The sequence below is a fragment of the Drosophila serrata genome, unplaced genomic scaffold (assembly GCF_035046125.1).
Source record: "Drosophila serrata isolate PLE 108 unplaced genomic scaffold, ASM3504612v1 contig_272, whole genome shotgun sequence".
NCBI lineage: Eukaryota > Metazoa > Arthropoda > Insecta > Diptera > Drosophilidae > Drosophila > Drosophila serrata.
In genome coordinates this window covers 958,652-985,160 of record NW_028257170.1, presented here as the reverse complement: position 1 = coordinate 985,160, position 26,509 = coordinate 958,652, and the positions used below count along the sequence as shown (strand labels likewise).

Below are 26,509 nucleotides of genomic sequence, written 5' to 3'. Positions count from 1 at the left end.
GGAAGAGGAAGCGAATGGGAGGGCTTCTCTGGGGCACTTTCCCACTCCCATTCTGGCGGGAAAACTCCTGCCGACTGCCTGTCAGTAGCAGCTAGGATCAATTCCTTGGCTGCTCATTTTCCCCCCAACTGCTTGCTACAGAGCTCCAGGCTGCTGTTTATTTGATTAAATCAATAAAAACACTCATAGCGCTTAAACAACAGGAGCTTTATATTTGATGAATGCGCAGGGTGCGAAGCGGAATGACTGCCTTTGACTTTTGAATGGCAATATTTTCCGGAGAAAGTCGTCCAGAGTGTGTACATTCATAGAGTTCCCTCTCGGTGAGTGTTTGAACAAATTCAAGAGCATTACGCCAGTGACAGTGCCGGGCAGTGTTCAGCCAGAAATTGAATTTTTCTAATAATATCAATAAAGGCATGCTGTTACAGACACAATGCTGCTGTCGCTGGAACTGAAGTAAAGTAAATCCCAACATTTTATTTGAAGGCTATGTACTTTCAACACTCGGACAAAATAAATAAAGTACTGCCCAATGAGCGAACTCAGCAGTTTTAAATGTTGCAAGCACATTTGTAGCTGCTTTGGGATTTTAAAATTATTTCCACACCAATTGAGTGGCCAATTTATATCTCACATACTGCCAGTAAATTGCAACAGACACAATTTGTTATAAATTAATGCGAATGGTGAGTGTGTCATATATTTAGCCACTGTTTTGAGGGCCCAAATTGTAACCCTTTTGTTTTGCTCTCAAGTGGACAAAGGGTCGGCGGGTGCCCAGACAGAAATTATGGCTTCAAGATTGTCAATTGCCGGAACGTGGTCCACCCAGAGTTGAATGACAGCCAGGTTCAGTGGCCGCCTGTGCATCAGAGTCCCGATTGGAGGGAGTCCAGGTCTCCTGGCCGGAATATCCGTATCTGGGCACAATTAGTCACTTGGAATCTGGGCACGCACACTCCACACTCCACACTCAAATAAAGCCGTATTTGCATGCGTTTACGGCTCTTTTATTTGAGGCTCGTAAAAATGTTTAATTAGTGCTTCACAAGTAATTTAGGGAAACACAGTCGCAACATACATATACACACGGCATTACGCTGGAGGCTTAAAAATGCGGATAGCGTACGGTTGTAAATTTTGGAATGTCATATTTCTCGTGGGGCAGGACTAACATGCAACAAATCCCTGGAAAGCCCACATTTTGTATTTTTGGTTTATACATTTGTTTAGAATTTACTATTGAATGGGGGAGATTTTATAATTCAAAACCCGAAAATAAATACAACATTTGGCAACCAAACAACCCCTTTGATGAATTATTGGTCAGTTTTTGGTGAAAACATTTGGTTTTCAAATATATTTCTATTGTATAGTGTGTATATATCGCAAAGACTTACATATATGCTTAATATGTGAGATATTTCAGTTCAAAAATTTGGCAGGTACTTTATATTAACAAGAACAGAAACTTCATTTAAGAAGCCGAAGTTTATATAATAATAGATTTAAATTTAATAATAGATTTAAATCGTAAATCAATCATTAATAAGCTTCAAATATTTTTTAAATACTTTTATATGACAAATTTTCAACCAAATCAATTCAACCAATTCAATCAATCAATTAATTCAACCAAAACACTCATAACTAAGCCAAAAAGGCATTCCATTCAATTTGGAAAGCTGCTCAATGTTAATTTTTAATAGATTAACAAATCTGCATACTGAGTTTTTAAATTTAAAAATTCAATTTTATCCTATTTTTGAAAATTTTAATGATGTAACCCTTATAAAATTTTAATTTTTATAAAAATTTGAAAAATTTATTTTTCGACCGGACTTGGCTAAATCGGTTCAGCTGTTGATTCTGATCAATAATAATATGATATATAGGGTCGAAAACGACTTCTTCACTGTGTTACAAGCTTCTGACTAAAATTATAATACATTGTTCTTGCAAGGGTATAAAAATATAATTTGAAGTTCTTTGGGGAAAGTACCATATACATGAGTGAGACTCCCAATTTAATTTCCCTGCTTTGGGCTTACGGAAGTATCCAAGGAATGCTTTAATAATCCAAACAATGCCCGCACGAGTTCCGAAGTTTGATTGACAACGGAATAATTGGATTGTTATAGAAGTGCGCACAATGATATAGGATAACAAGTTCGCCGTTTCCCTAGAGAGTTCAGATCCTTGTTGTTGCTGAGTTGCTTGTGTAACTATTTGTCCTGGGCCCTCAAAGTGACAGACTTAAATTCGTGTAGGACACACATTGTTTTGATGGGGAAGTATTTAATCAACTTACAAGAGATGGGGAGTTTCTTAAAGAAGTTATAAAAACCCGAGCAGAAATTCTGTATACAAGTGTAGATATTACTCATTTCCAATCCCATGAAAATAACTTAAATCGAGAGGTCAAGTCAAGTCTCGACCAAGGAATAAACTTTCATATTACAAGATACTTATTACACTCGGCATATTTACATCTTCGTCCCCAAGGACGGCAATGTTAAGAATTCCTAAAGAGGGGAATTTATGTTTTCGTTTTGGCATGTGGCCTCCAAAATGTTTCCATCGCTTTAAAGCTTCGCAGGGCAAGCCACCAGGAAAAACACTTCCAACAGCCAGATGACCAAATAAAGTAGTTTGAAGCAGTCAGCGAAGGAGAAGAAAATCGGGAAAGCCAAGGGAAAGCAAAAGGAAAGCGGGCAGCATAAAAAATTGGTCCGAATATTTTCCAAAATGAACATCGCCGTTCAAAGGCAATGCTGGGCCGATGGCTGTCGAAAAAGTGGGGAAAGCGAAGGGAAAATCATGGCTACCCCCAATGTGGGACACTTTTCCTGGTTTCGGTGGACGACAGATTCAAGTGGATTCGGCCGCAGTAAAAGCCGCAGCTGAAAATCAATTCATTTGTTCGGCATTTTCCTGAAAACTCGAACCCGCGCACAGTGGATCTAGAGCCGGGGAACTTTTCCAGCTCTGTTTAGATTTTTTTCTTAGGAAAATGTCGTAAGTTCTCTAATACGATTTGCATTATACGTACACGTCGCTCACGAGCTGCTTGTTTATTGGATTGCCATGAGGGCAAACTTAATTTCTGCAATGCAAAATTTTGATTTGGGTCATTGGGCCGCCTCACCGTAGGATATAGACTAAACCTCTCCGGAATCTGTGCCAATTTGGGATCGGGATCGGGATTGGGATTGGGTCTTGGGGTGCCGCTCATAAACTCTATTATTTATGCGGCACACTCCAGCAGCACATTAGTCGCTGGCACGTGTACGACGTGGACCAAACCCAATATTGGTACTGGTTTTGGGGGGGATGAGCATCGTGACGGTTGGGGATAAGACTGGAGGAGGAGGAGGGTTTTGTTGTTTATTTTTCCTAGCCGCCTCGTAATCAGCGGAGCATCCGAAGCTAATGATGGCTGGGATGCGAGACTCCTTGCGGAATCCATCCTCACCTGCTCCGTCTCCAACGTCGAATTGCCTTCCCACTCAAGAAGCCACGCGATTTCACTTTTTAAGCCGTCGTCCTTTATTGTGTCGAGTTGGGACTGGCAGACATGCTTTACATAAAAAACTCGAACCGAAGATTCTGGCAACAGTGACAAACTTTTGCCAGTCGCCGCCGCGTCCGGATAACATCCCCGCCGGAGGGACCGAAACGATTCACGGACGGGCATGCATGCTCTCGGGTCCCGGAATTCGAGTCAAATGCCATGACAACTTGGCGCAAAAGTGAAATAAATCACCTTAGAAACAGGAAGCGGGAGGCCCAAACTCGATGCCATAATTTTCTGGGGGCAAATTATGCACTTTGCGAGGATTACACGACCGGAGAAGGACTCGTTCCGGAATTCCTGCTCGTAGCTCAAAAAGCCGCGCACACACACTCACACGAGTTGATGCGGGCACGCATGCATGATAGTTAATATCGGTATTAATTCTATTATTTTCCAGCCACGAAAGTTTTCATTTTACTCAAAAGGCAAATCCCTAGAAAATGGGTGAAAAACTGCTGACTACGAGGAAGCTGGCAGCTGGGGAAGCATTACATGGCATGGAAATTGTGAGTGTGGGTAATTCAAAATTGTTTTTCGTGCCAATTTGGTAATACCATTATGCGGGGATTAATCTGCCAGTCCAAAAAGGAGGGAATCTTGCGTTAATGCGACGGCAAGCCCCTCTGTGCCTGTGCCGGTTTCTCATAATGTATTAAAATTTATTTTGATTGTCTGCCGCAACGCAATGCGCAAATTTAGTTAACAATTGCCCGCAATGCCATGGTGGCAGCCATGATATTTGATCGTTTGCGCTTTGAACATTCAATATTCGAGTGCTCATTTTGAATAAATCATTTTTATCGGTGAGCAAACAATATGCTTAAACAGGGAAGGGAAAATTATTTAGTCATCAGTTGTCGCTGTTCGTTTGATGAGATCACGAAATGAACCTGAAGAGTTTCCACCCGCCATCGATATCCGCAGCTCACATAAGTGTCTGGAAAACAATGCCCCCAAGAGATGAGTTTGCGGGATGAGTTCCTGGTTTTGTGTTTGGTTTTTCTGCTTTGTTTGGGTGGCAATGCCAGTACCCCCGCATTAGCTGACATTGTTTGTTGACTCTGTGTAGGTTCATCACACGTGACTGGGCTGCCACTCAGTGCGTCATTTGTCATGGCGAGTCCTTTGTATCCTGTCAGTGTTATTTACTTGCCTGTGCGTTTCCCAGGCCCGCGCAGCATCCTCGGATTCCTTGAACTGCTCTGTGTAGTTTTCTGTCTGCCTCAAAAATGCTCTACATTTCGGCCTAATGACAGGTGGAAAACCGCAGATGGCAGCATTCATCTTTAACTCAAACTCTTCTCGTTCTGAGTGGAATTCGTTTTGGCTTGTAGAAATGTATGAAGTTGCTGGGAAATGTACTTGTTTATTTTGGGGGAAACTTAATTAAGGACACGGCGTTGAAGCTGCCTAAATGTGGAATGTGCCGTGAGCTCGCCATAATGCTTTGTTATTCCCCAAAAAAGGGTACATATATCCATGCGCACTTTAATTACCCAAGTGTGCATGTGTGCAAATGAGTCTAATTAGACTAAATAAATACGTTGGCCAAATACGATTGCCGCTTTGGCATTGCGCTCCATTAAAGAAAGATAAACATTTCTTACTAAATCTAGACACGCCAGTCGGAAACTATTCCAGCAGTAACTTGTTAGCACGGCTAAAAATACGACCGAAGGACCGAAGGATTAAGCCCAAGCACAGTGGGTGAAATTATTAATCTAAGGGGGTAATTTAAAGGTTGTTATTAATATAACTTAAAGCCTTTTCAAGCATATTCTGTTATAATAATGTATTGAGTCACAGGAGATAACAATTCTCAGGGACCATCAGAACAATAGATACTTACCCTTTGCCTACCCATTTTGATTCATTAATTATATAATTATGTATTATGTAATTAATTATATATTATTGTATACTTTGGTTCTTATAAAGCTAACAGTAAACAGCTTCTCACTATATTCTTAAAGTCCTGCCTCAGTTTCCACTGTTCCGCAAGGAACCACACTGCGTATGAGTTATGCCTGCAGAGCATTGCCCTTGACGGGGGACGCCAACAAGTTGCGAGTCGTGCCAGCGAGGGTCGCTCCATCAGGTGGCCGGGCGTATGGAGCGCTTTTATGAATGAATCCGCTGGCAACATGTTCGAGGCTAGATGCAACCTGTTCGAACGGTTGGCGCGACGATTTGACTTCGCCGCGTTGGTTTTTTGAAATCAGTTGTCCGAATTCGAGGTGCCGCAGCGGTTGAAAAGCGCGGAAAATCTTAGTTTTCACTTTGCGAAACGAAGCTCCATAAATAAAAGTTTCCTGTGAAAAGCTGAGATTGAGGTTTGGCCAAACTGAAACGACTGAACGCGACCGAAAAAGAGCAAAGTGCAGAAAAGTGAAGAATTCTTTGAATCAAAGTAAAAGTTTGCGAAATTTTATCAACTAAAGTGCAATTTCTTGAAATCTTGTTAAATGAAAGTGCACTATCTTAAATTTTAATCTAATATTTACTACGAAAATCTGAGTGTGCATTTATTTAGTGAAAAATATTTAAGTCTTAAATAATTGTCTTAAATAAGCAACGGAAAAGTCTTTACAAATTTATAAAGGCAAGTTGGGTTTAATTTTCAATCTTGTCTAAAACACTTCTTTGAAACATTTTAGTTAATTAACTTAAGCACTTAAGGGTCTAGTAATTAAAATAATGGCTTTAATAAGCCGAGGTCTTTACTCGTTTTTCATAATTAATTTTATTAAACGGATCTGTGAGCCACATTCATTACATTTAATTAAAAAATATAAATTTATTTGTATAAAAATAAAAACTTAAACCAATAGAATCATTTCCTTCTTTTTTTGTCTAAATCAAATGAATTAATTTGACTAATCTAATTAGAGAGAAGTGATGGCTAAATAAATTTCAATGAAATGAAATAAAATAAATTTGTAATCGGATCAAAACGCATAAATTTCTGTGGTGCGTGGTGTATCTATGCGGTGAACCCGAAGCAATAATCAAACTGGCATCATGTGCTCAAGAGCTCATGAGAGCTGTGGGATGTTAAGCAAACAGCGGACTGTGCACACATCGCGGATACAGATACAGATACGGAACCAAGATACCTAATGAAGTACGCGGTTACTCCAGATATGCCAGAATTCCTGACAGAGTTTCTCGGGGTTGCAGCTGCCAAAAAATTAATGACATGTTGATATTTAAGCTGGCAACACAAGCACTGAAGTTCACTGTACAGTACACAGTACCCAGTATCCAGTACCCAGTACACTGTACCCAGTACACTGTATACTGTGCTCCTGTGCCCTGTGTATTTCCCCCTGTATTTAAAGAAGCGGCCCAACTGTGCAAACACCGCAGCTTCAGCTTCTGCTTCAGTTTCAGCTTAGACAAAAGCCCGAAAAGTGCCTAAATAAATGTGAAATGTGTGAATACAAACAGAAACTCAAACTTAAATGCGAGTGTTAGCCAAGCAGAATGCAAATAATCCACCAACAACTGGGAGAATTGGTAGTGTGCGTGAAAACTTTTGGGACACTGTGCCTTAATGAAGAAATTTTCCTTGCAACGTTCTGGTTTCTGGGCAGTTTATGAACTCGCCAAGTAATTACAAAGTAGCGCCGTAAGAATAACAGAAAACTGCCACGAATTAATCCAATCTAAGTGAATGGCCAAAGTTTGCAGAAAAAAACAAAAACGACGCGGAAAAAGATGAACTGTAAAGACAAGTCGACTAAAATGTCGTCCATTTGCACAAAACTTTGCTTGTACCAAAAACTTTGGACAATAAACAAAAGAGTAGTGAGCTTCAAGTGTATGTACACACTTCTCCCCATTCAAAAAACAAAAAAAGAGAGGAACCAATGGGGTTTTATTACCTGTAGATGTCACCATTGTTACGTATACGCCATGGTGGCCGAAGGGAATTTAACTGAACTGAATTTAACTGAATGTCAATGATGTTTTAATTGGCCACTGTAAGCGAGGCCAGAGAAATTGCAAAAATATTTTATATTTATTCTTTTATTTACAATATTTGGTTTTCCGAATAAACAAGATGTAGTCCGACTTTTAATCGGAAGCATCATGCTCTGTTGACCTACAAAATCAGTGTTGTGATTTTTCTGCCTTGCATTAATTGAATTTAAGCACAGGAAAAACTCATTGAACCAAAAACTTTGCTCTTTTCCGATACCGATATACGAGAAGGTATCAATTATGGCATTGTCTAGACGGTTTGGACAGGGATTAAGCTGGTGTGTGTGTACTTTTCGGGGTTTTTACTGCAAGGAATGCAAATCAATCAAAGGCAAAGTTTTCGTCTCCAGCTGCTCATCTGTCGTCGCTCCGTGGATTATAACACAGATCCCCGGGACATACGTGGCACAGATGTGTGATTTTCGCCACACTTTTTATTTTTCGGGAACCCAAGAACCGAGACCCGGCTGCTTTTGCTGATCAATCAAATGCGCATTTGTGTATTAATCGCGTTGATTAAACGCGAGAGATGGAAAGTTCACTCTAAGATATGTGCGGGTAGAGGCAATCAGATACAAATTGCTTTAGTGACACCGAGTCGAGCAGGTCAGCGAGACCATTAATCTGGTTTGCACACGGGCAATTAGCAATGAGAGCCACTACATCTACATGCTTAGATGCGATCAGGTCCAATTAATGGCTCGATTGCCTACAATTGATCTGCATCAATTGACCAGAATGGGAGGCATTCGAAAATGCTGCCGGACACGCGTTGAATTGGTTTCATTGTTTTCCAATTGGCGGGAGAACGCAATAGCAAGAGCCAAACGAAGCGTCCAATCTAATTTATGTTCATAAATTAATTTGGAAAATGAAATTTTATGGAATTTCACTTTGAACCCACCTCACTGCACAAGCACTGGGTAAAGTCGAGTTCCTAAGGCGAAGGCTTTCGAATTCGCATATCTATTGAAACTTAATCGGAAATACCCAAGTACTGGTACTTGTACTCGTACTCGTACTCGTACTCGTACTCGTACTCGTACTCGGAAACGGAGGCGCCTTCGAGGGTTGCGGATAATTGTTGCCGGGTAATTGCAAGTGTTCAGGTCAACTGCATCCATTACGGAATTGTTGTTACTGCTCCGAGGGCGGTCATTATTGTGAGGCAATCCGGAGGTAATCAAGTGAATTGGTCGTCTGAGCCACTGGATTAACCAAGGTGCTTCCCCTCCAAGTGCTCTTTGTGCACCTTTAAAGAGTTAAATTGCATCTGTTTATCTGGAGACTGGATTATCCAGGAAATGAAGCTATATAATTATTCTATAGTTTTATTTCGACCTTGAAAAGAAAGTCTTTTAGCTGGCTGGTTCGCACAGGTAAAAGCTTTTTAATGTTAATGACAATTTAAAGTGGCAAATGGTCGTTATGCTTGGTCAGCATTCAAATGAAATCATAAAATTCAGAAGCAGAACACAAGAACAGAACGCTTTTGTGACAAATTAGTATTCTCCCCTAATGGATTTTTAAAAGGATTCATCTGTCTGGGGTTACCTGCAGATTTCCCATATCCATTTCCCATTTCAATTTCCAATCAATCTGTTGTCTGGCTGCCGAGTGTATATATATTGAATTGCACCTAAGCAATCAATATATTTGACTTTGGTCCGGCTCCAAGCTAAATTAGAATTTTCCTGCAAAACAATCAAGTAAACAAGACAGCTGAGTGAAAGACTTTGGTTTTGTGGGAAGCCAATCATTTTACGCTGAAACAAATTAATTGAAAATGTGCTTCACTTAAAGACAACATTGTAAGGGGAGAAATTTTATTTTAATCTTAATTTAATTGTAAAACTCTTACCTGAATTCCGAGAAGAATCCGGGCAAGTCTTGGGCTGTTTGTGCATTTTTTATGGGACTTAAACTCCTTTGGCATGTGCCGATAAGGTTGAATGGCTTATCACCGCCCGAGGGAATTTCTTAAATCTTTCTTAATCAACATCAAAACGCTTCTTGCTAAAACCGTATAAATAGAATGTTTCGTTGGGCATTAAATTACGCCACCTTTTAAGGTATCAATGATTGAATTTTCCCAACTTGAAGATGAATTATTTTCTATTAAATCGTTTTACAAAGAGGAATTTGACAGTTGACTAATTTGATTTCCAATCTATTTACAGTTTAAGCTAAATACAATATCATGTCGACGGCAGATGCAAGGTAAGGATACCCAAGATAAGCTGCACCTGTGGTCATTACGCCTAAGGGTAACACCAAGATGTAATTGAATTTCACTTGAACGGGAACCGTCCAAACTGAGTGAATCAATCAATTAAGTAGAGAACATACCCGATATGGAGGCCGAGTGGGCCTTCGATGACCCATCGTCGCCGGCACTCGACCGCCTGCCCCCCGTGCCCAACTCCTCGATGGATGTGGATGCCGATAATGAAGTGGCCGTGGGCAACTGGTCTGCCATGAGTAACTTCACCCGCCTCGTGGCCGCCGCTGCTCCTGAAATAGCCAACTTTACGCTCAATATGCTGGACTTGGGCGTGGGCCTGGCCACGGATGTGTCCAATCTGAGCGTGGCCACCACGCCCCTGCCCGCCTACGCGATCGCCAATAGCTCCTCCCTGGCGCACACGAACAGCCGGCACGAGTCGCCACCAATGGCGGAACAGGTGCCTGAGCATGTGATGGACCACGCCCCCCAGCTCTCACGATCCGGGCTACTGAAGGTCTATGTGTTGGCCGTCATGGCACTGTTCTCCCTGCTGGGCAACCTGCTGACCATTTGGAACATTTACAAGACCCGCATCTCGCGGCGGAACTCGCGGCACACCTGGAGCGCCATTTATTCGCTGATGTTTCACCTGTCCATTGCCGACGTCCTGGTCACCTGGTTCTGCATCATCGGCGAGGCCGCCTGGTGCTACACGGTTCAGTGGCTGGCCAACGAGCTCACCTGCAAGCTGGTGAAGCTCTTTCAGATGTTCAGCCTCTACCTGAGCACCTACGTCCTGGTCCTGATTGGCGTGGACCGCTGGATAGCTGTGAAGTATCCGATGAAGTCGCTCAACATGGCCAAGCGGTGTCATCGACTGCTCGGTGGAACTTACATCCTGTCGCTGGTGCTCAGCTTGCCTCAGGTAAGTGGATAATACCGGAGAAAAGAGCCTGCAAGAATATAGCTATAGACTTATAAAATGTGCAGGAGATTATTTTGCAACTACAAATATTGATTTTAAATGTGCACAAGAATTTTATTTTGCTTCTTTTCGCTTTATTATATGCACAAGAATTTCATTTCAAGGAAATAAATGTATAGCTTGTCCAACACGGAGAACATTTATTCCGGCCAGCATAAAAAAGGGCCCCCTCTTCCATCTTTTAAGTCGCTTCGCTAAGTCTATAGTCTATAGTCTCTATTTTTAAGTGAATTTTTCCACTGCAAAAACGAGTTGCCTTCGGGGAAGAATTAAAGCGTCTGAATTTAAATTTCTTCCAAGAAACAACGGACAAATGATGGCATTCCGACGTCAAAGAAGTTTTGAGCCAAATGTCGGAGGATGTTGGTACATGGCATGCCTGTGAAAATAATCTGGCCCACTAGCAGCCACTTACCGAGGGCGTTCCATTACGCTAAGTTAAATCTGGGGCTCAGCCGGCAAGGAGATCCCCGAAAGAAACTCCAGCCAGTTAGCCAGCCACTCCGGGGTGCTGATGAAGTTGAAGTAATATGTTTACTTTATAACACGTATACGCCCCGTGGCCGGGCGCAAATAGTCTTGAGCGGAAAGAGCGCCGGAATGTGTCTGTGCAGACATTAAAAATGATTGCCGTTCGCACAAAAAGTGTGCACTAAATGTGGCTTTAGGCCGCTGCCACGCCCACGCACACGTGTCCGCCCCCGGTGGATGGGATGTTTAAGGATTGGGATTGAGATTGGGTTAGGATAGCCAATCGAATTCCGACCAACAAAGGGTTTTGTTTTCTGAGAGGATCCCAGAAAAAAAAGAAACAGACACAGAAACAGAAAAAGGTCCCGCCAGGAAGTGTGTGTGTCTGCCTGACGACAGACATTATTCATATTCCCCGCGATTCATGGTGTGCAGATAGACCGAGTGATATATTCGCTCCACTCGTCGGATAAGCCCGAATGGGACTACATTAATGGGAATCCCTACGCTTTGTTCCAGGACTCGGCTGCTGCCGCCATTCCGGCACATTGATTGTATAATGTATGCCGCGTGTCCCCGATTACACACTCGATTCGTTGGTCCTGATTTATGGCCCCGGGCGAGGTGTTCCTGGTGGCCCCACCATTCATCAGATTAACTCGAGTGCCTTGCCGACTGTTGCTTTGAGGAGGAAACTGTCACGGCACTCGAGTCCTGGCTGCGTCTAAGGTGACTAATTAGCAAAATGCCACTTCAAAGTTGCCATGGAGCCGGCGACTAATTTAGTTTGATTGAAAAGTGTGAAACGAATCCCCCAAGAGGCCATAAACTCGGCTCTCCTTGTGACCAGATTCGGCTTCAGGATTCGGTATTCAGGGAAATCTGTTAAAGAGTTGGCTTACCATAAAGGGAAGTGGGCACAAAGGCTTGACCTTTCCCTTTTCGTGTCCCAACCTTTGAGATCCCGAAAAGAAAAGAGCTTTGCTTTTGGGGGGCTTAAGAGGAAGCAGGAAGGGATGATTGCCTGTTGAGTGGAAAGTTTTCCTGGGTTTTTCTCACCTGAGCTGTGCAACTCTCTGGAGCTCTCTCTTGCTCGCCTGATTCACAAAAGAATCCTATAATTTAACGCATTTAATTAGGAGAATTAACCACATTGCCACAAAGTCTCGCGAGTCGTGTGTTTTTCTTTATTAGAGCAATATAGGGCGTGAAATAATAATTTCTGGCCGAGATTAGGCTTAAATGCCACAAAAAAATGTTAAGTCTAATTACATTTTTATGTTTCGGTTCCTGCCTCGCACGTCGCCCGAACATTTTTTGGCACATTTTGAAGTGGGTTGAGGTCACCGACTCTGACTTCCAGCAGCCCAAAGTTCAGCCCTCAAATACTTCGGAAAACAATAATAATAATAAAATGGGCATAATGTATTGGCCTGCATTTTAAAATAGATCCGGAGAGACTTTGCCAACTGTCACGCTAATCCTAAATATTTTATTTGCTATTATGATATTGCGGGGAGAGTTTGTTCCATTTTTAGAATGTCCGCCAATATCGCTACATAATTAAAGGGCCACTGTCACCCAATTAAAAGCAACTTTGCAATCATTATGCCAATTTTTATGGTCCACTTTTCGTCGCCCCCATGTTGACTGCGCTCTGGGAAAACTTTCTTCATTTCGTTTTCCTTTTATTGAACATGCGACATAAAATTTATGCGGCTTACAGACGTGACGACCACCAAGGAGCAGGGTCCAGAGTCAGAGCGGCCAGAACCTTCCGGCCAGAAATAAGGGAATCATCCGAAACAATTTTCCGGACAACTTTTCCGCTGTCACACGTCCTCGTCCCGTCCTAGTCCTCGTTTCCGTCCACGCAGCAGCAACCGGCACATGTCGAATCCAATATGAGACGCGCCGCTGAGCTCGTTGGTTTCAAATAAAAAACCAAAATGAAAATTTACTTCTGCTGCCAATAAACAACAAATGTTTTCAACAGCATTTATTTGGCTCCCCCGTTCGAACGAAGAAGAAAATGAAATGAAAGTGTGAGGTCTCACACCCATTTTCGCGGAACAATAATACCCACGATGTGAACTCAAGGCGGTACAATGGAAATTCAGGGGTCCTAATAGAGTCAAAGTCAGAGTCAGTCCTGGCAGAGTCAGTCCTGTCTGAGTACCAGAGTGTCAAGGCTATTGAAGGTATTGTTCTGCACGTTGAGTGCGAAAGCGATTGTATTGTAACTCAATTATCATTGTCGTTTCTGAGACATTGTAATGTGCACAAAACCAATTAAAAGTTGAGCAAATGTGGTGAAAAGATATTATTTTTCAGTTGGATTCGTACCGAGTTTAATTCAACATAAACAAGGCGATCCATCTTATTTTTTTAAACATATTAATTAGGCGAAATGATAGTGAAAACATAATAAATGAAGTTATATTTATAATTACAAACAACGTGTTGCAATAATATGTTCGTTTCCTAAAAAAAAAAATTGTTTATTTTGGTAAATGTAATGCAAAAGTAATTATTATGCTGGTACTATTTATAATTACAAACAACGTGTTGCAATAATATGTCCGTTTCCTAAACAAAAAAATTGTTTATTTTGGTAAATGTAATGCAAAAGTAATTATTATGCTGGTACTTCTTTGATGTTTATGTTCACACACAATTTGAGCTCGCATGGACACCTTCACTGCAATCGAGTTCGATTTTATTAAACAGAATCCTAATTAGGTTTAAAATTTAAGCCTTTAAACTTTCACCTAATATAAGATGCATAATAAGTGAACAAATATTTAGTGCTGTTATTTCACTTTAAGGCAAACTTTTTGGGAGCAATGTGCAACGTGCAACTGCAAGTTTTCCAAGAAAATATTGAAAGACTAGCTACAATGCTTGATTCAAATTGTTCTTGACTTGAACTCAGTTCAGACTTTTCTGAACGAGCTTAAAACAACCAATTATCCGCTTCAGAGGCTCCCACTTGAAGTTTGCCCAAACACAGTTTGCAGAAATGAAGTTTTCGGGAAACTTTTTAAGTGTCGAATTAACGCCACAACCATCTGCTCTCTGTCTGGTTTTCTAGGTGAGGAATATAACATATAGATCTATATCTATAAGTATCTTGTGGCCTGGTTGGTCTTGAAAGTTATAAGTGTGCAAAATTAATAAAAATCAACCATTAAACGATTATCCGTTTGTCGTTGATCCTGGGGGCTTCTAGTAGTTTTACTCTCCCGTTTAGTCGGGCGTGGAAAGTTGGCCCCATTTCCTCCGTTTTCCTCGCCCTCTCCACCATTTTCCCCATTTGGGTCAGCTGTGTCAACACAGCGTCTGACAAGAAAGCCATAAAAAGCGCAAATAAAAAGACTTTTAGCGTATTAGTTATGCGCTGACACATCCATCCTTGGTGTATAAGTCGCCAGTTCGGTTTTATCAGCGTCGGCCAGCCCCAAATCCTTCCGAGTAGAATCCTAGGGGACGTCCTGCATCGGCAGGTAGGGAGTAGCAACTTTCTAGTAAATTGAACGCACAGGATGTTCCAACAATGGAAAAACGTTCCCTCAATTACGGCCATATTCAGAGTCGACAATGGATAATGGAGCGGGCCAACAGAAAAAAAAATGAGACCTTCCTCACTCATAACCAAGGACCTTTCACCACTTCTCCGCCGCCTTCTGCCGCGTGGCAGGATCAAAGCGTCGTTCTGTGTCAGCAATTTGTACCTACGGGTCGCATGTGGATTTCCATTCTAACATGTTTCTGTATATACTTCCGCACTCTTTAATGCAACCAGAGATGTGAGTTGTCTCCGAGGTACACACAAAGTTGAAGTAATTTGTTCACGTTGCCTAGTTACAATGAAATTAATTACATTTAAACTAAAGGAACATGACTGATGTGTCTCATTTATACAAACTTCTTGTGGATTTTCTTAATTGTAAATAAGGAATATGTGTTGGTGCTTAGTAAATCAATATAGTTTAAAAATATTTTAAAGAGTATTTCATGTGGAAACAAGAAAGGAAGCTAACTTCGGCACGTCAAAATTTGTATAGCCAGATTTGCAGATTGAAATTCGATCACTAGGAATTAATACAATATAAATTATATATATTTATATTGAAAAACAATAAAGTAATGTAAATTTTCCGATCGTTTCTATGGCAGCTATATATTTGTATATATATAGTCCACCGATTTGCCATGCTCCGATTTATATACTAGTAAAATTATATAGAAGAATAACTCAATAATTTCATTAAAATAGCCTGCTCTTTGTTCTAAACCACATCTCGCACATCTGTACATATGATTCCCAACTGGTTCTATCAGTCCCGGAACGAAGTGACTGCTGCCGGCCAAGTTTCAGAAATGTGTTGTGTTACAAAAGTTGCAAGTCATTGTTTATAAGTGTTCAAAGTTAGTAACTGATCAAACAGACTTACTGGTCATAGCTACTTACTTGTCATAGATAATTACTATTCAGACTTACTTACTGCTCATAGATACTTACTGTTCAGAGTTACTTCCTGCTCATAGCTACTTACTGCTCATAGTTAAGTACTGATCATACTTACTGATCGTTCATATGGCAGCTATATATATTTATATATGTAGTCCACCGATTTGCCACGCCTCGACTTGTATACTAGTAAAATTATTCGAAAAGCATTCTTTTAAATCTGTTCCAAAACGTCTGTTACACATCTGTACATATGATTCCCAACTCGTTCTAACATCCCCGGAACGAAGTGACTGCTGCCAGCCAAGTCTCAGAAATGTGTTGTGTTACAAAAGTTGCAAGTCATTGTTTATTAGTGTTCAAAGTTAGTAACTGATCATACATACTTACTGGTCATTGATACTTAGTGATCATTTTTAATTACTGGTTATAGATACTGATTGTTCAGAGTTACTTTCTGCTCAAAGTTAATTATCCTTAAACCAAAGAGTGTAGAGTAAATTGTATAGTCCTCGCTTAAACAGTGCTTGCCCTTATCATTTTTATTAATTTAATAATAATTCATATACCCTTGCAGGGCCTTATAATTTCATATAAGACCATCGATTATTTTAAGTTTAATTATGCTTGATTTTAAATTAACTTGCTTAACTGCGTATAGGTAAAATTACTTATGTTCAATTATATTATATAATACGAGACTTAAACAATAATCCCAACTTGATATGATTTGATATTTAATATTTCTCTGTGGATTTTAAATATTCGTCCAAGTACGTTTAAGAGTTAGGCAGCAAAAAGTACAAGTAATTGTGAATAATATTTATCTGCTTACTTTTAAACATCTTTAGTTTATTTGTAAATGTTACTTTGCAGTTAGTATCTTAAATTAATATAAATTTGTATATAATGTTTGCCAACTATTCTCAATTTACGTCTGAACTTTGCTCGTTTCCCTCCCTCGTTCCGGCACTGCCTCCTTTGATGTTGATGTTGACGAATTGCGCTGAAGTTCTTTATCTTCCACGTGGCGCGTGGACCCTTCGTCGAAGAGTTCTACCAGTGCGTCACCCACGGATTCTACACGGCGGACTGGCAGGAGCAGATGTACGCCACCTTCACACTGGTCTTCACCTTCCTGCTCCCACTGTGCATCCTCTTCGGCACCTACATGTCCACTTTCCGGACCATTTCCAGTGAGTTTCTAATAATAATATGATTCTGAGGAACACCCAAATATAGTGCAACCCCCACACTTTTACAGGTAGCGAGAAGATGTTCCAGGGGTCGAAGTTGGCCAACTATTCCACGGCCAAGCTGCCCACGCAGACGAATCGACAAAGGCTGATACACAAGGCCAAGATGAAGTCACTCCGAATCTCGGTGGTGATCATCATAGCGTTCCTCATCTGCTGGACGCCATACTACGTCATGATGATTATGTTCATGTTCCTCAATCCGGACAAAAGGGTGAGTGAGTCTATGGCGTGGGTGTGAGCTCGAGTTGGGTTTCAAGGGTTTCGTTCCTTTATTTTGGGCCACCGAAATTTCCGGCGTGCTGAATGACAAGCAGAAAGCGATTCCTGGTATCGTCTAAATGCAAAGGCACATCAATCAGCAGTCGATTTGTCAGTTTATATTCCGACGTATCGGGACGCGGGGTGCAGTGTCAAAAGAAGCCTTTGTTGTTCCCTCCAATATTTACGGCCCGTGGCAGTCCTTGTCTCTGCTCCTCCGTTCTGTGCGAGAACGGGAATAGAAGGACCCGGCTTAGTCGCAGATGGTAAATCCGTTTAGGGCCACAATCTTTTCCACGCTTTCCCAACGACTCCGACGCACATAAAAATGATTTCTTATGCTCAATTTTTAATTAATCGTTACGGCACCCGACCGGCCGGCCGGTCGCAATTTTTCCTTCTTTCTTAACGGCGCCAGCGGACACGGCGTCCCAACTTTGATGACTTGCCAGAGATTGCCCGTAAAACCCAGCTCCTGCGGAGGAGGAAGCCACCTTATGGCTCCACCCACGCAAAAGCGGGAATAACCACAAGCAGGAGCTCGGTTAACCGCAGCTCAAATATCCTGTAAAGCCTAGGGGAGATTATTTTCAAGGAAAAGTATATTCAAATTTACAAATTGTTTAAATTACATGACAGTTAGCCACATTGCTTGCATTGTTAGTTGTTTAGTTTTCAGTTAGCTTTCTGATTAAATACAGAAACGTATTTAGTTATGGACATCCTTTGTATTCTTGGTTTACATTTAGCTGCGGGAGCTAATTATAAATATTTAGTTTAGAGATTATAGTGCTTGTAAAACATATGATATGTGTATTACTAATACAAGTCAAAGAATGCATTTTGCATACAGTGTACCTGCCACTGGGGGCCATTTTGTTCAAAGGATGCTAGGATGCCTAAAGTGCACAAAAGGATTTATTTAATCCCTGCCCAAGGAAAACACCTTTTTGCCAACGGTATCCGGTGGCAGCAAGGACCCGGGTCAGCCACAAAGCGGTCACAATGTACTCACTCAAACATAAACAAGCACCACAAAAGGGTCTGAATAGGGAAATTAATTTGAATTTTCCGCATTGCTTGCAGCTGGGCGACGATCTGCAGGACGCCATCTTCTTCTTTGGCATGTCCAACAGCCTGGTGAACCCCCTCATCTACGGTGCCTTCCACCTGTGTCCCGGCAAGGGCAGCAAGTCCAGCGGCGGCGGCGGCAATAACAACGCCTACAGCCTAAACAGGTGAGTGGAGCACACAAAACATGGTAATTAAGTGGAGTTCTTAAATGGAATCATCAAAAGAATTTCGCTACATCAAATCTTTGATTTTAACGATTAAGCTGTTGTTGCTTTAGGTTTTTATAAAAGTTATATCAACATTTTGCATATTGAGTTTGAAAGATGAAAACAATTGTGCAATAATTTAGTTCATTTACAAATAATATATGATTTTAAGGCTACGTTAAAATATTCAACACCTTTTAAAGTATTTGTTATTATTATATTAATTGCTTTTAATTTTAAACAGGTTATAGATCTTAAAATATCGCATCCTAAAACAGAGCTAACACTTATTCATTTCTAATTTTTATTAAATTCAAAATAATTTATAAACTCCAGGAGAGAGCCTTATAATTTCAGTCAGAAGCTTGAAAATCAGTGAAAGAGTCATTTCCTATTCCTGATCAGCATCAAAAGAAAAATCAATCTAGCCATTTCCGGTCAAAAAATAAATGATGTTGATATTTTTACGAAAATTGAAAGTTTTATAAGGGGTTACATCATTAAAATTGTCAAAATTTGACAAAAACTTGAAATTTTTAAAATATTAAATTGAATATGCAGATTTATTAACCTAATATAAACTAACATGGAAAAATTCATTTTTGCCTGATTTATGAGTTTTTCAAACTTGGATTTGTCGAGAATATTGACAAGGCCATCGATTATTTTAAGTTTAATTATTCTTGATTTTCGATTCGATCCTATAATTTGTTTTTAAATGAACTTTAAATTATTTTCAAGCAATTAACCTTCGTATAGGTATAATTACGTATTTACAATTATATTTCATAATACGATTATATACGTGCACAATTGCAACAAATCAACTCAACTACTCGACACAAAACTATCGGTGAAAATTTATTTATTCTATATTTTCAGGCCCTTAAAGTATTGTTTTCAAAACCCACGAGATTTAAAAAAGAATCCCAACTTAATATGATTTTTTGTTTGAATTGATTTGATTATTTTAAAAACTACTAAAATTACACACAACTAATTGGCAATACGTAACTGATATTATATTCTTTTTCTGGTTACTTTTTTTTCGCCCACCTCATCCTCCATTCCACGTCCCGGTCTCCCCCACCGATCTCGCTCCCGGCACCGTTCCCGTCTCCTAGGGGCGATTCACAACGCACTCCCTCCATGCTAACGGCGGTGACGCAGGTGGACGGAACCGGAGGCAGTTCCCGGCAGATGCGAGCCTTCCGCCAGCAGAGCTATTACCGCAGTTCCAGCAACGGCACCGGCGGAGGATCCTGCGGAGGTACTGCCTTCAAGGAGCAGGTCGGCCTGCTGCATGTGGGTCCGGGATCGGGTCCCTCCGGTGGCTCCCCCTCTGTCCCAGGTGGCAGCAGTAGCGCCACGCCGCAGCTGATGCGGAAGGGATCCGCCCTGCTAGCCCGCCATCCAAGCTGCCTGAGGGAGCAGGAACACCAGCAGCGACTCCTGCTGCAGAACCCACCCTCGACGCTGGTCCTTAGCTACGATAGCCATCGCGGAGGTGTCGGCGTGGGCGTGGCCCATGGCGGGCTGATGGACAACAACGAGCGGGTGTCGAGCGTGTGAGAGCAGCTGGCGATGGCGGCAACAACGGTTGCGGCGGCGGATGCAGCGGACACAGCGGATATGGTGACGGTGGACGCCGATGCCTGCTCCTGCTGCCATTGCCTGAGCAGGGAGCTGGTGCGACGGCAGCTAGAACTCCAAGAGCTTCCAGTGCAGTAAGAAGCGACTGCTAGCCAAGAGTGAGAGATGTAGGGGGGGATCCTTGCCAGCAGAGGGTACCGACTGGAGGCGTCGATGATCAGATCACCGAGGCGTGCAACTTGTGCTTAGTTAATGCTAAATCGAGAGTTAAGTCTTCAAACACAATGGGTGTGCTTAGGATTAGACTTAGTCCGTACATAGTGGTTGCCCACCAATGGGAGTAACTCCTGGTCAAAGAATCGTGAATTTTTAAGGTAAATAACACAGTTTCTTATACTAACTAAGTCTTTTCATTATAAGATTTAACATACAAATCATTTGAATAATTATTTTCCTAACAAGACAAACAAAAGTTGCAATAAGTAAACTCAATTGCAATTTAGTTGCAAACACAACAAGTGCAGTCCGGGCTTAATTGGGTACCAGCCGCAATATGACTTCTCATGAGTTCCTCTCAATTGCTGGGCAACTTTGAAAAACTTAATTAGAACCAAAATGTAAGCTTAGCGTTTTGTTATTTCTATTCTCCGGTTAATTTACACAAACTCGATAGTTCCACTTGTGTGTATAAACAGCCAAAAAAACAGGGTAAACATTGCAATTGTAAATATTATAGTTGAACTTTTTAATGTGGTTGCCACAATTCAATCTAAGAGAATGATACTTCAGAAATGTTACATTTATTTTCAAAGATTAGAGGAATAAAAATGAATTCTCATTCAAAGAATCATAAACAGTAGATATAAATAATTAAGAGGATATCATTTTATAGTTTAGTGTTTCATTCGATTTAAGACTTACACGTAATAGTTCCAAGAACAATTACTCATCCCATAATAATTTGGTAACTCGAAATTCAAAGTTGTTAAAGGTCACTTTTCCTGGATTTGTGGCTTTTCCGGTGCATGTAGGTGTCAGTCTCTCAATGGACTCAATAATTTACGACCAACAGTTGGTGAGGCATACAAGTTACAGTGAAACATCACAATTCAATTTGGGATGAACAGATGATGTCGATGTTACTTTAAATTCCGCTGGACGATGGACGGAGATGGGTAGCTTACACATGTATGTCATTAATGAAAGCCACTGCATTATGCGAATCCTCCCCAGGGACTTTGAAATTTTCAAAATGCCGCATGTTTAGGTTTATGCTCATCTATCCCACATCCGCGTCCCGCTTCCCGTTTGCATATTCATGCGGCCTCCGTACTTCGCTGCGTACTTATGTATAAATAATCTGTGTCAAATTTGTATAGTTTATTTTTTAATAAAACCCGAATGATCCTTTGCGAAACTTTACGAGGCAACTTTTACGCGCCACGCACAGCTCAACACGTTGATGAACTAGCTGCCTGTTACGCTCCGTTCTTGGTTCCTGCGGCGGCTCGCTAAGCGTGTACCCCATAAATCCTACGGGGCTCACGTCCACCCAGAGCCGAGTATATTACAAAATTTTATAGGCGGCGCAGGCGGAGGTTTGCCCATCACGATAGGCAATAGCGGGGGACACTTGCCAGGAGCCAGAGCTCACAGGAACCAGGACCCCGGACCCACTCTCCTGGCAAAGTTCATGCAAAACATTGTTTGCGAGCGACGAACAATGCGCCTCCCAGTCTGAATTTTGAAGCTGCGCCGGAATCAGGAACCCAATTACCACAAATAATGAAAAATGGACCCCGGTGGGGTTGGCGATTGACCCCACTCCTCGCCAGAAGAGCGAAAACCTCATTTGCCACATCGAAAACATTTCGAAATCAATATTATCTTTGCTTTCTAACTGCAAGATGGGATAGAGGAGCGTTTTCCTCAGTGACTTCGGCCTTTGCAAAACTTTAAAAACACTTGAACCGAATTTGTTTTCAGTGCACAATTCAACTTTTAAGTACGAGAATTTGCTCCTGGTTCCCGCTACTGACCAACTGCCCAAGTTTAGAGCCAGCATCCGGACTGCGGACCAGTCCATTCCAAAATGTAAATGCTGAACTGAAATTTCCTACGAATGCGTATTTTATTTTAAGTACGCATTCCACATCCAACAAAGCAATTCAACGGCCGAGGACGAAGAAGAGGCACTTAACGAGCGGGTCGAGGTCCAGAAATTAAAAGCATTCCGCCGCTAGGCTTCTCCGTTTTATTGGGAATAAAAGGTTGAATTCGAGGGCCGCGCAATAATGGCAATCGTAAAACGGAAGACATGTACATAACATATAGTACATCCCATCCTGGAGGCTCCGCATTCGTATAAATATCTGACTAAGGCGACCGACCGATGTGTAGACAAGACATCAAGACATTGTTACAACAATTATACAAATTTATGGACCAATTCCTGGGGCCATTATCAACATGACGCAAACTTGGCCTATCGATGACCTACATTTCACGAGCTCTCCATTCAAGCGTGAGCGATAAAGTCCTTTGACACATCAAAACAGGAGCATTAGCATTGAAGCCGCAACATTATTTGTTTGGAAGTTTGTACTGCATAAATCCATAGAATAACTATTAGGGAAAATCACAAATTCACAAGTGGCCTGTATGGTGAATGGATATTGTAAGATATTTGAGCTTCAACTTTGGAAGCTAATTAAATAGGAAAATAAATAAATAAAAGGGGTTCTTAGTGCGATTAATAAGGAGGTGGAATAACCGTGGCTAACGATCATTGTCTAGTTAAAGGTATGATATTTTAAATCTAAGTTGGTGGAACTTAAAGAATGTTGCCAGGAAAATATTGCTAGGTACATGTTGAGCAACATCCTTTGGTGCTGCCAACACAAGTATGCAAGCTACAAAGGCTCAGCAAGCGCAACCATTGTTTGCTTAATAACTTTCATGTTTATTATAGCACATTCTTAAAATAATAAATATAGCCTGTGTATTTCTGTTTTCCTAGCAAAATGTATGGATAGTATGCATACATTTGAATCATTTTCCCATCGATCGTGGCCAAGTATTTAATATGTTGTTACCGCAGTTTTAATGTTGCTTCTAAAGTCTATCTTCATTGAGTTATAGAATCGAATCAAAAATGAATATGTTTTCGTCAAATCAAGTTTAAAAAACCCATAACTAAGCCAAAAGTGCATTAATTTCAATTCGGAAAGCGAAACGACTCCTTCAATGAATTTAAGGTTCTGAATGAAACTACATTACCCTCAATAAGAGTGTAAATGTCGATCAATAAAATCACTGCATATTCATAAAATGTAAATGCATTTCTTGAGACGATTTCTCTTATTGTTTCATTTTAACAAATTTTCACTTAACTTTTAGGGCGTTTAGGTGTTGCTATAACATAATTATGAAACTGCCTGGGGCGCAGTTTCGATCGTTTGCTCCTGATGACAATCTCTATCTCGTGCTGACCACTGCCTCCTTCCGCGCGGCGTCCTGCAGTAGTTGCGTGTCCACCTCGTCGCCCGGCAGCTGCACGTACCGCACCACGGACCCGCGGATGAAGCAGTTCTTAACGCTGAGCATGTGCGGGTATTTGTCTGGATCGGTGACACTAATGTCCGTCAACTTGATGTTCAGATACTGGTCCACAGAATGCAGGGTGCCGCATATGCTACAGAACGACGTATTAATTAATATCAACTAAATATATTTGCCGGCAAAAACACGCGTCACGATGCTTTAAGCCATCGTTGCTCACCTCAGGTCGTTCTTGAGTTCCACGACTACTTCTTTCCCCACCAGCGACTTGAAAAACGAGTAGAAAAGCTGTAGGTGGCAAAAACGTGTTCAATTAGTTTATAACTCGTCAATTAAAGCAATTTCTTACCATTGTTATTGTTATTTAGTTTTAATGAAAAACGCAACAATGTGCCCGCAACCTTTTCGGTTAAAAATATTACAGGCTTTTTTTATAAAATCTAGATTCTCTTTCTCAACGACAACTGGCCACTCTATGGTTCAAATCGTTACTTTGACTGTGATTCTACTATAAACTTTATAGCAAATGGTTGATAACATTGGTATTCGCTAAAATTTTAAGATACCGAATGGTTGCAAGCTCGGCTGCAAAAATAACCCGCCAAAAGATTTTGTTGAATAATTAGCAGAGTTTTGAATCTATTATTTGGTACGAAATTGTTAATACATTTGTGCGATGAGTGAATCCTCGATCTGCTGCCAGAAGGCGACAACGACATATTAATATCGAATAATTTGTCAAATTCTAGCGACTTCCGAAAAGACACCGAGATAATGCTTTGAGATTTTCAATGATAATAAGTGAAAATAAAACTTTGAGTTAAAACATGTTTTGCCACAGAGTAATTTTCGGGTATTTATTTCCGGCCCAAACCAGCGTGCTAGCACTGAACAGTGCTACAATATTTTTTGAACCGCGAAAGTATGCAATTAAAAACGTAAGAGTAGCTAAATTGTCTGGTCATATAATGGTGCATCTTTTAGGCTGTTTTGATTGGCAGTAGGCGGAAGTTCAATTACTTATCACACTCTTGTATTGAGTCTAAACCGGACACTTTGAATACCTACAACAACAACAATGTTATATTTATAATTCGGGCGTATATTTACACTTGTGCGTGCACGTAATTTGTTGGAAGTCTCTTGCGACCCAATATGTTTTGCACCGCGAAAGTATGCAATTAAAAACGTAAGAGTGGTTAAGTTGTCTGGTCATATAAAGGTGCATCTTTTAGGCTGTTTTGATTGGCAATAAGCGGAAGTTCAATTACATATCACACTCTTGTATTGAATCTAAACCAGACACTTTGAATGCCTACAACAACAACAATGATAAATTTATAATTCGGGCGTATATTTGCACTTGTGCGTGCACGTAATTTGTTGGAAGTCTCTTGCGACCCAATATGTTTTGCACCACGAAAGTATGCAATTAAAAACGTAAGAGTGGTTAAGTTGTCTGGTCATATAAAGGTGCATCTTTTAGGCTGTTTTGATTGGCAATAAGCGGAAGTTCAATTACTTATCACACTCTTGTATTGAGTCTAAACCGGACACTTTGAATGCCTACAACAACAACAATGTTATATTTATAATTCGGGCGTATATTTGCACTTGTGCGTGCACGTAATTTGTCGGAAGTCTCTTGCGACCCAATATGTTTTGCACCGCGAAAGTATGCAATTAAAAACGTAAGAGTGGTTAAGTTGTCTGGTCATATAAAGGTGCATCTTTTAGGCTGTTTTGATTGGCAATAAGCGGAAGTTCAATTACATATCACACTCTTGTATTGAGTCTGAACCGGACACTTTGAATGCCTACAACAACAACAATGTTATATTTATAATTCGGGCGTATATTTGCACTTGTGCGTTTACGTAATTTGTCGGAAGTCTCTTGCGACCCAATATGTTTTGCACCACGAAAGTATGCAATTAAAAACGTAAGAGTGGTTAAGTTGTCTGGTCATATAAAGGTGCATCTTTTAGGCTGTTTTGATTGGCAATAAGCGGAAGTTCAATTACATATCACACTCTTGTATTGAGTCTGAACCGGACACTTTGAATGCCTACAACAACAACAATGTTATATTTATAATTCGGGCGTATATTTGCACTTGTGCGTTTACGTAATTTGTCGGAAGTCTCTTGCGACCCAATATGTTTTGCACCACGAAAGTATGCAATTAAAAACGTAAGAGTGGTTAAGTTGTCTGGTCATATAAAGGTGCATCTTTTAGGCTGTTTTGATTGGCAATAAGCGGAAGTTCAATTACATATCACACTCTTGTATTGAATCTAAACCAGACACTTCGAATGCCTACAACAACAACAATGATATATTTATAATTCGGGCGTATATTTGCACTTGTGCGTGCACGTAATTTGTTGGTAGTCTCTTGCGACCCAATATGTTTTGCACCACGAAAGTATGCAATTAAAAACGTAAGAGTGGTTAAGTTGTCTGGTCATATAATGGTGCATCTTTTAGGCTGTTTTGATTGGCAATAGGCGGAAGTTCAATTACATATCACAGTCTTGTATTTAGTCTAAACCGGACACTTTGAATGCCTACAACAACAACAATGTTATATTTATAATTAGGGTGTATATTTGCACTTGTGCGTGCACGTAATATGCAATTAAAAACGGAAGAGTGGCTGAACTGTCTTGTCATATAATGATGCATCTTTTGGGCTGAATTAATAAGCAACAGACGGAAGTGCCAATACATAGCACACTATTGCGCTGAATATAAGTAATATAATATAAGTAATGAGTTCAAATGATGGTATTTCCTTTTCCCTGCTCCAAATAATTTCCACACACAATATA

The 26,509-nt window shown here is 40.8% G+C and overlaps 2 protein-coding genes across 3 annotated transcripts; one reads left to right on the top strand and one right to left on the bottom strand.

The window, feature by feature from the left end:
• The first annotated feature begins 5,798 nt into the window (after positions 1 to 5,798).
• Positions 5,799 to 20,968, top strand: CrzR (corazonin receptor). 2 transcript variants are annotated; one of them, XM_086833862.1, is made up of 6 exons: positions 5,799 to 6,182; positions 9,748 to 10,719; positions 16,737 to 16,920; positions 16,989 to 17,194; positions 18,328 to 18,479; positions 19,646 to 20,968. In XM_086833862.1, exons 2-6 carry the CDS (start codon positions 9,922 to 9,924, stop codon positions 20,091 to 20,093), a joined length of 1,788 nt encoding a protein of 595 aa, XP_086689988.1. In that variant the 5' UTR covers positions 5,799 to 6,182; positions 9,748 to 9,921; the 3' UTR covers positions 20,094 to 20,968. The 2 variants fall into 2 exon arrangements, with proteins under 2 accessions (XP_086689988.1, XP_086689989.1); XM_086833863.1 differs by having other exon boundaries at positions 5,801 to 6,182; positions 19,404 to 20,968.
• A 2,468-nt stretch (positions 20,969 to 23,436) lies between these two features.
• Positions 23,437 to 24,152, bottom strand: LOC110176215 (U6 snRNA-associated Sm-like protein LSm2). The gene is made up of 3 exons (XM_020942491.2): positions 24,025 to 24,152; positions 23,896 to 23,963; positions 23,437 to 23,808 (listed from the first exon to the last, which is right to left on the bottom strand). The coding sequence occupies exons 1-3, from the start codon at positions 24,025 to 24,027 to the stop codon at positions 23,592 to 23,594; spliced, it is 288 nt and encodes a 95-aa protein (XP_020798150.1). The 5' UTR covers positions 24,028 to 24,152; the 3' UTR covers positions 23,437 to 23,591.
• Between the last annotated feature and the right edge of the window lie 2,357 nt (positions 24,153 to 26,509).

Bases quoted from the DNA above. Each gene is read 5' to 3' on its own strand.
- CrzR (XM_086833862.1), top strand. From the start codon at position 9,922: ATGGAGGCCGAGTGGGCCTTCGATGACCCATCGTCGCCGGCACTCGAC. The intron at 17,195-18,327 runs GTGAGTGAGTCT...CATTGCTTGCAG, and splicing joins TCCTCAATCCGGACAAAAGG to CTGGGCGACGATCTGCAGGA. The intron at 18,480-19,645 runs GTGAGTGGAGCA...CCCGTCTCCTAG, and splicing joins AACGCCTACAGCCTAAACAG to GGGCGATTCACAACGCACTC.
- LOC110176215 (XM_020942491.2), bottom strand. The intron at 23,809-23,895 runs GTGAGCAACGAT...GTCGTTCTGTAG, and splicing joins GAACTCAAGAACGACCTGAG to CATATGCGGCACCCTGCATT.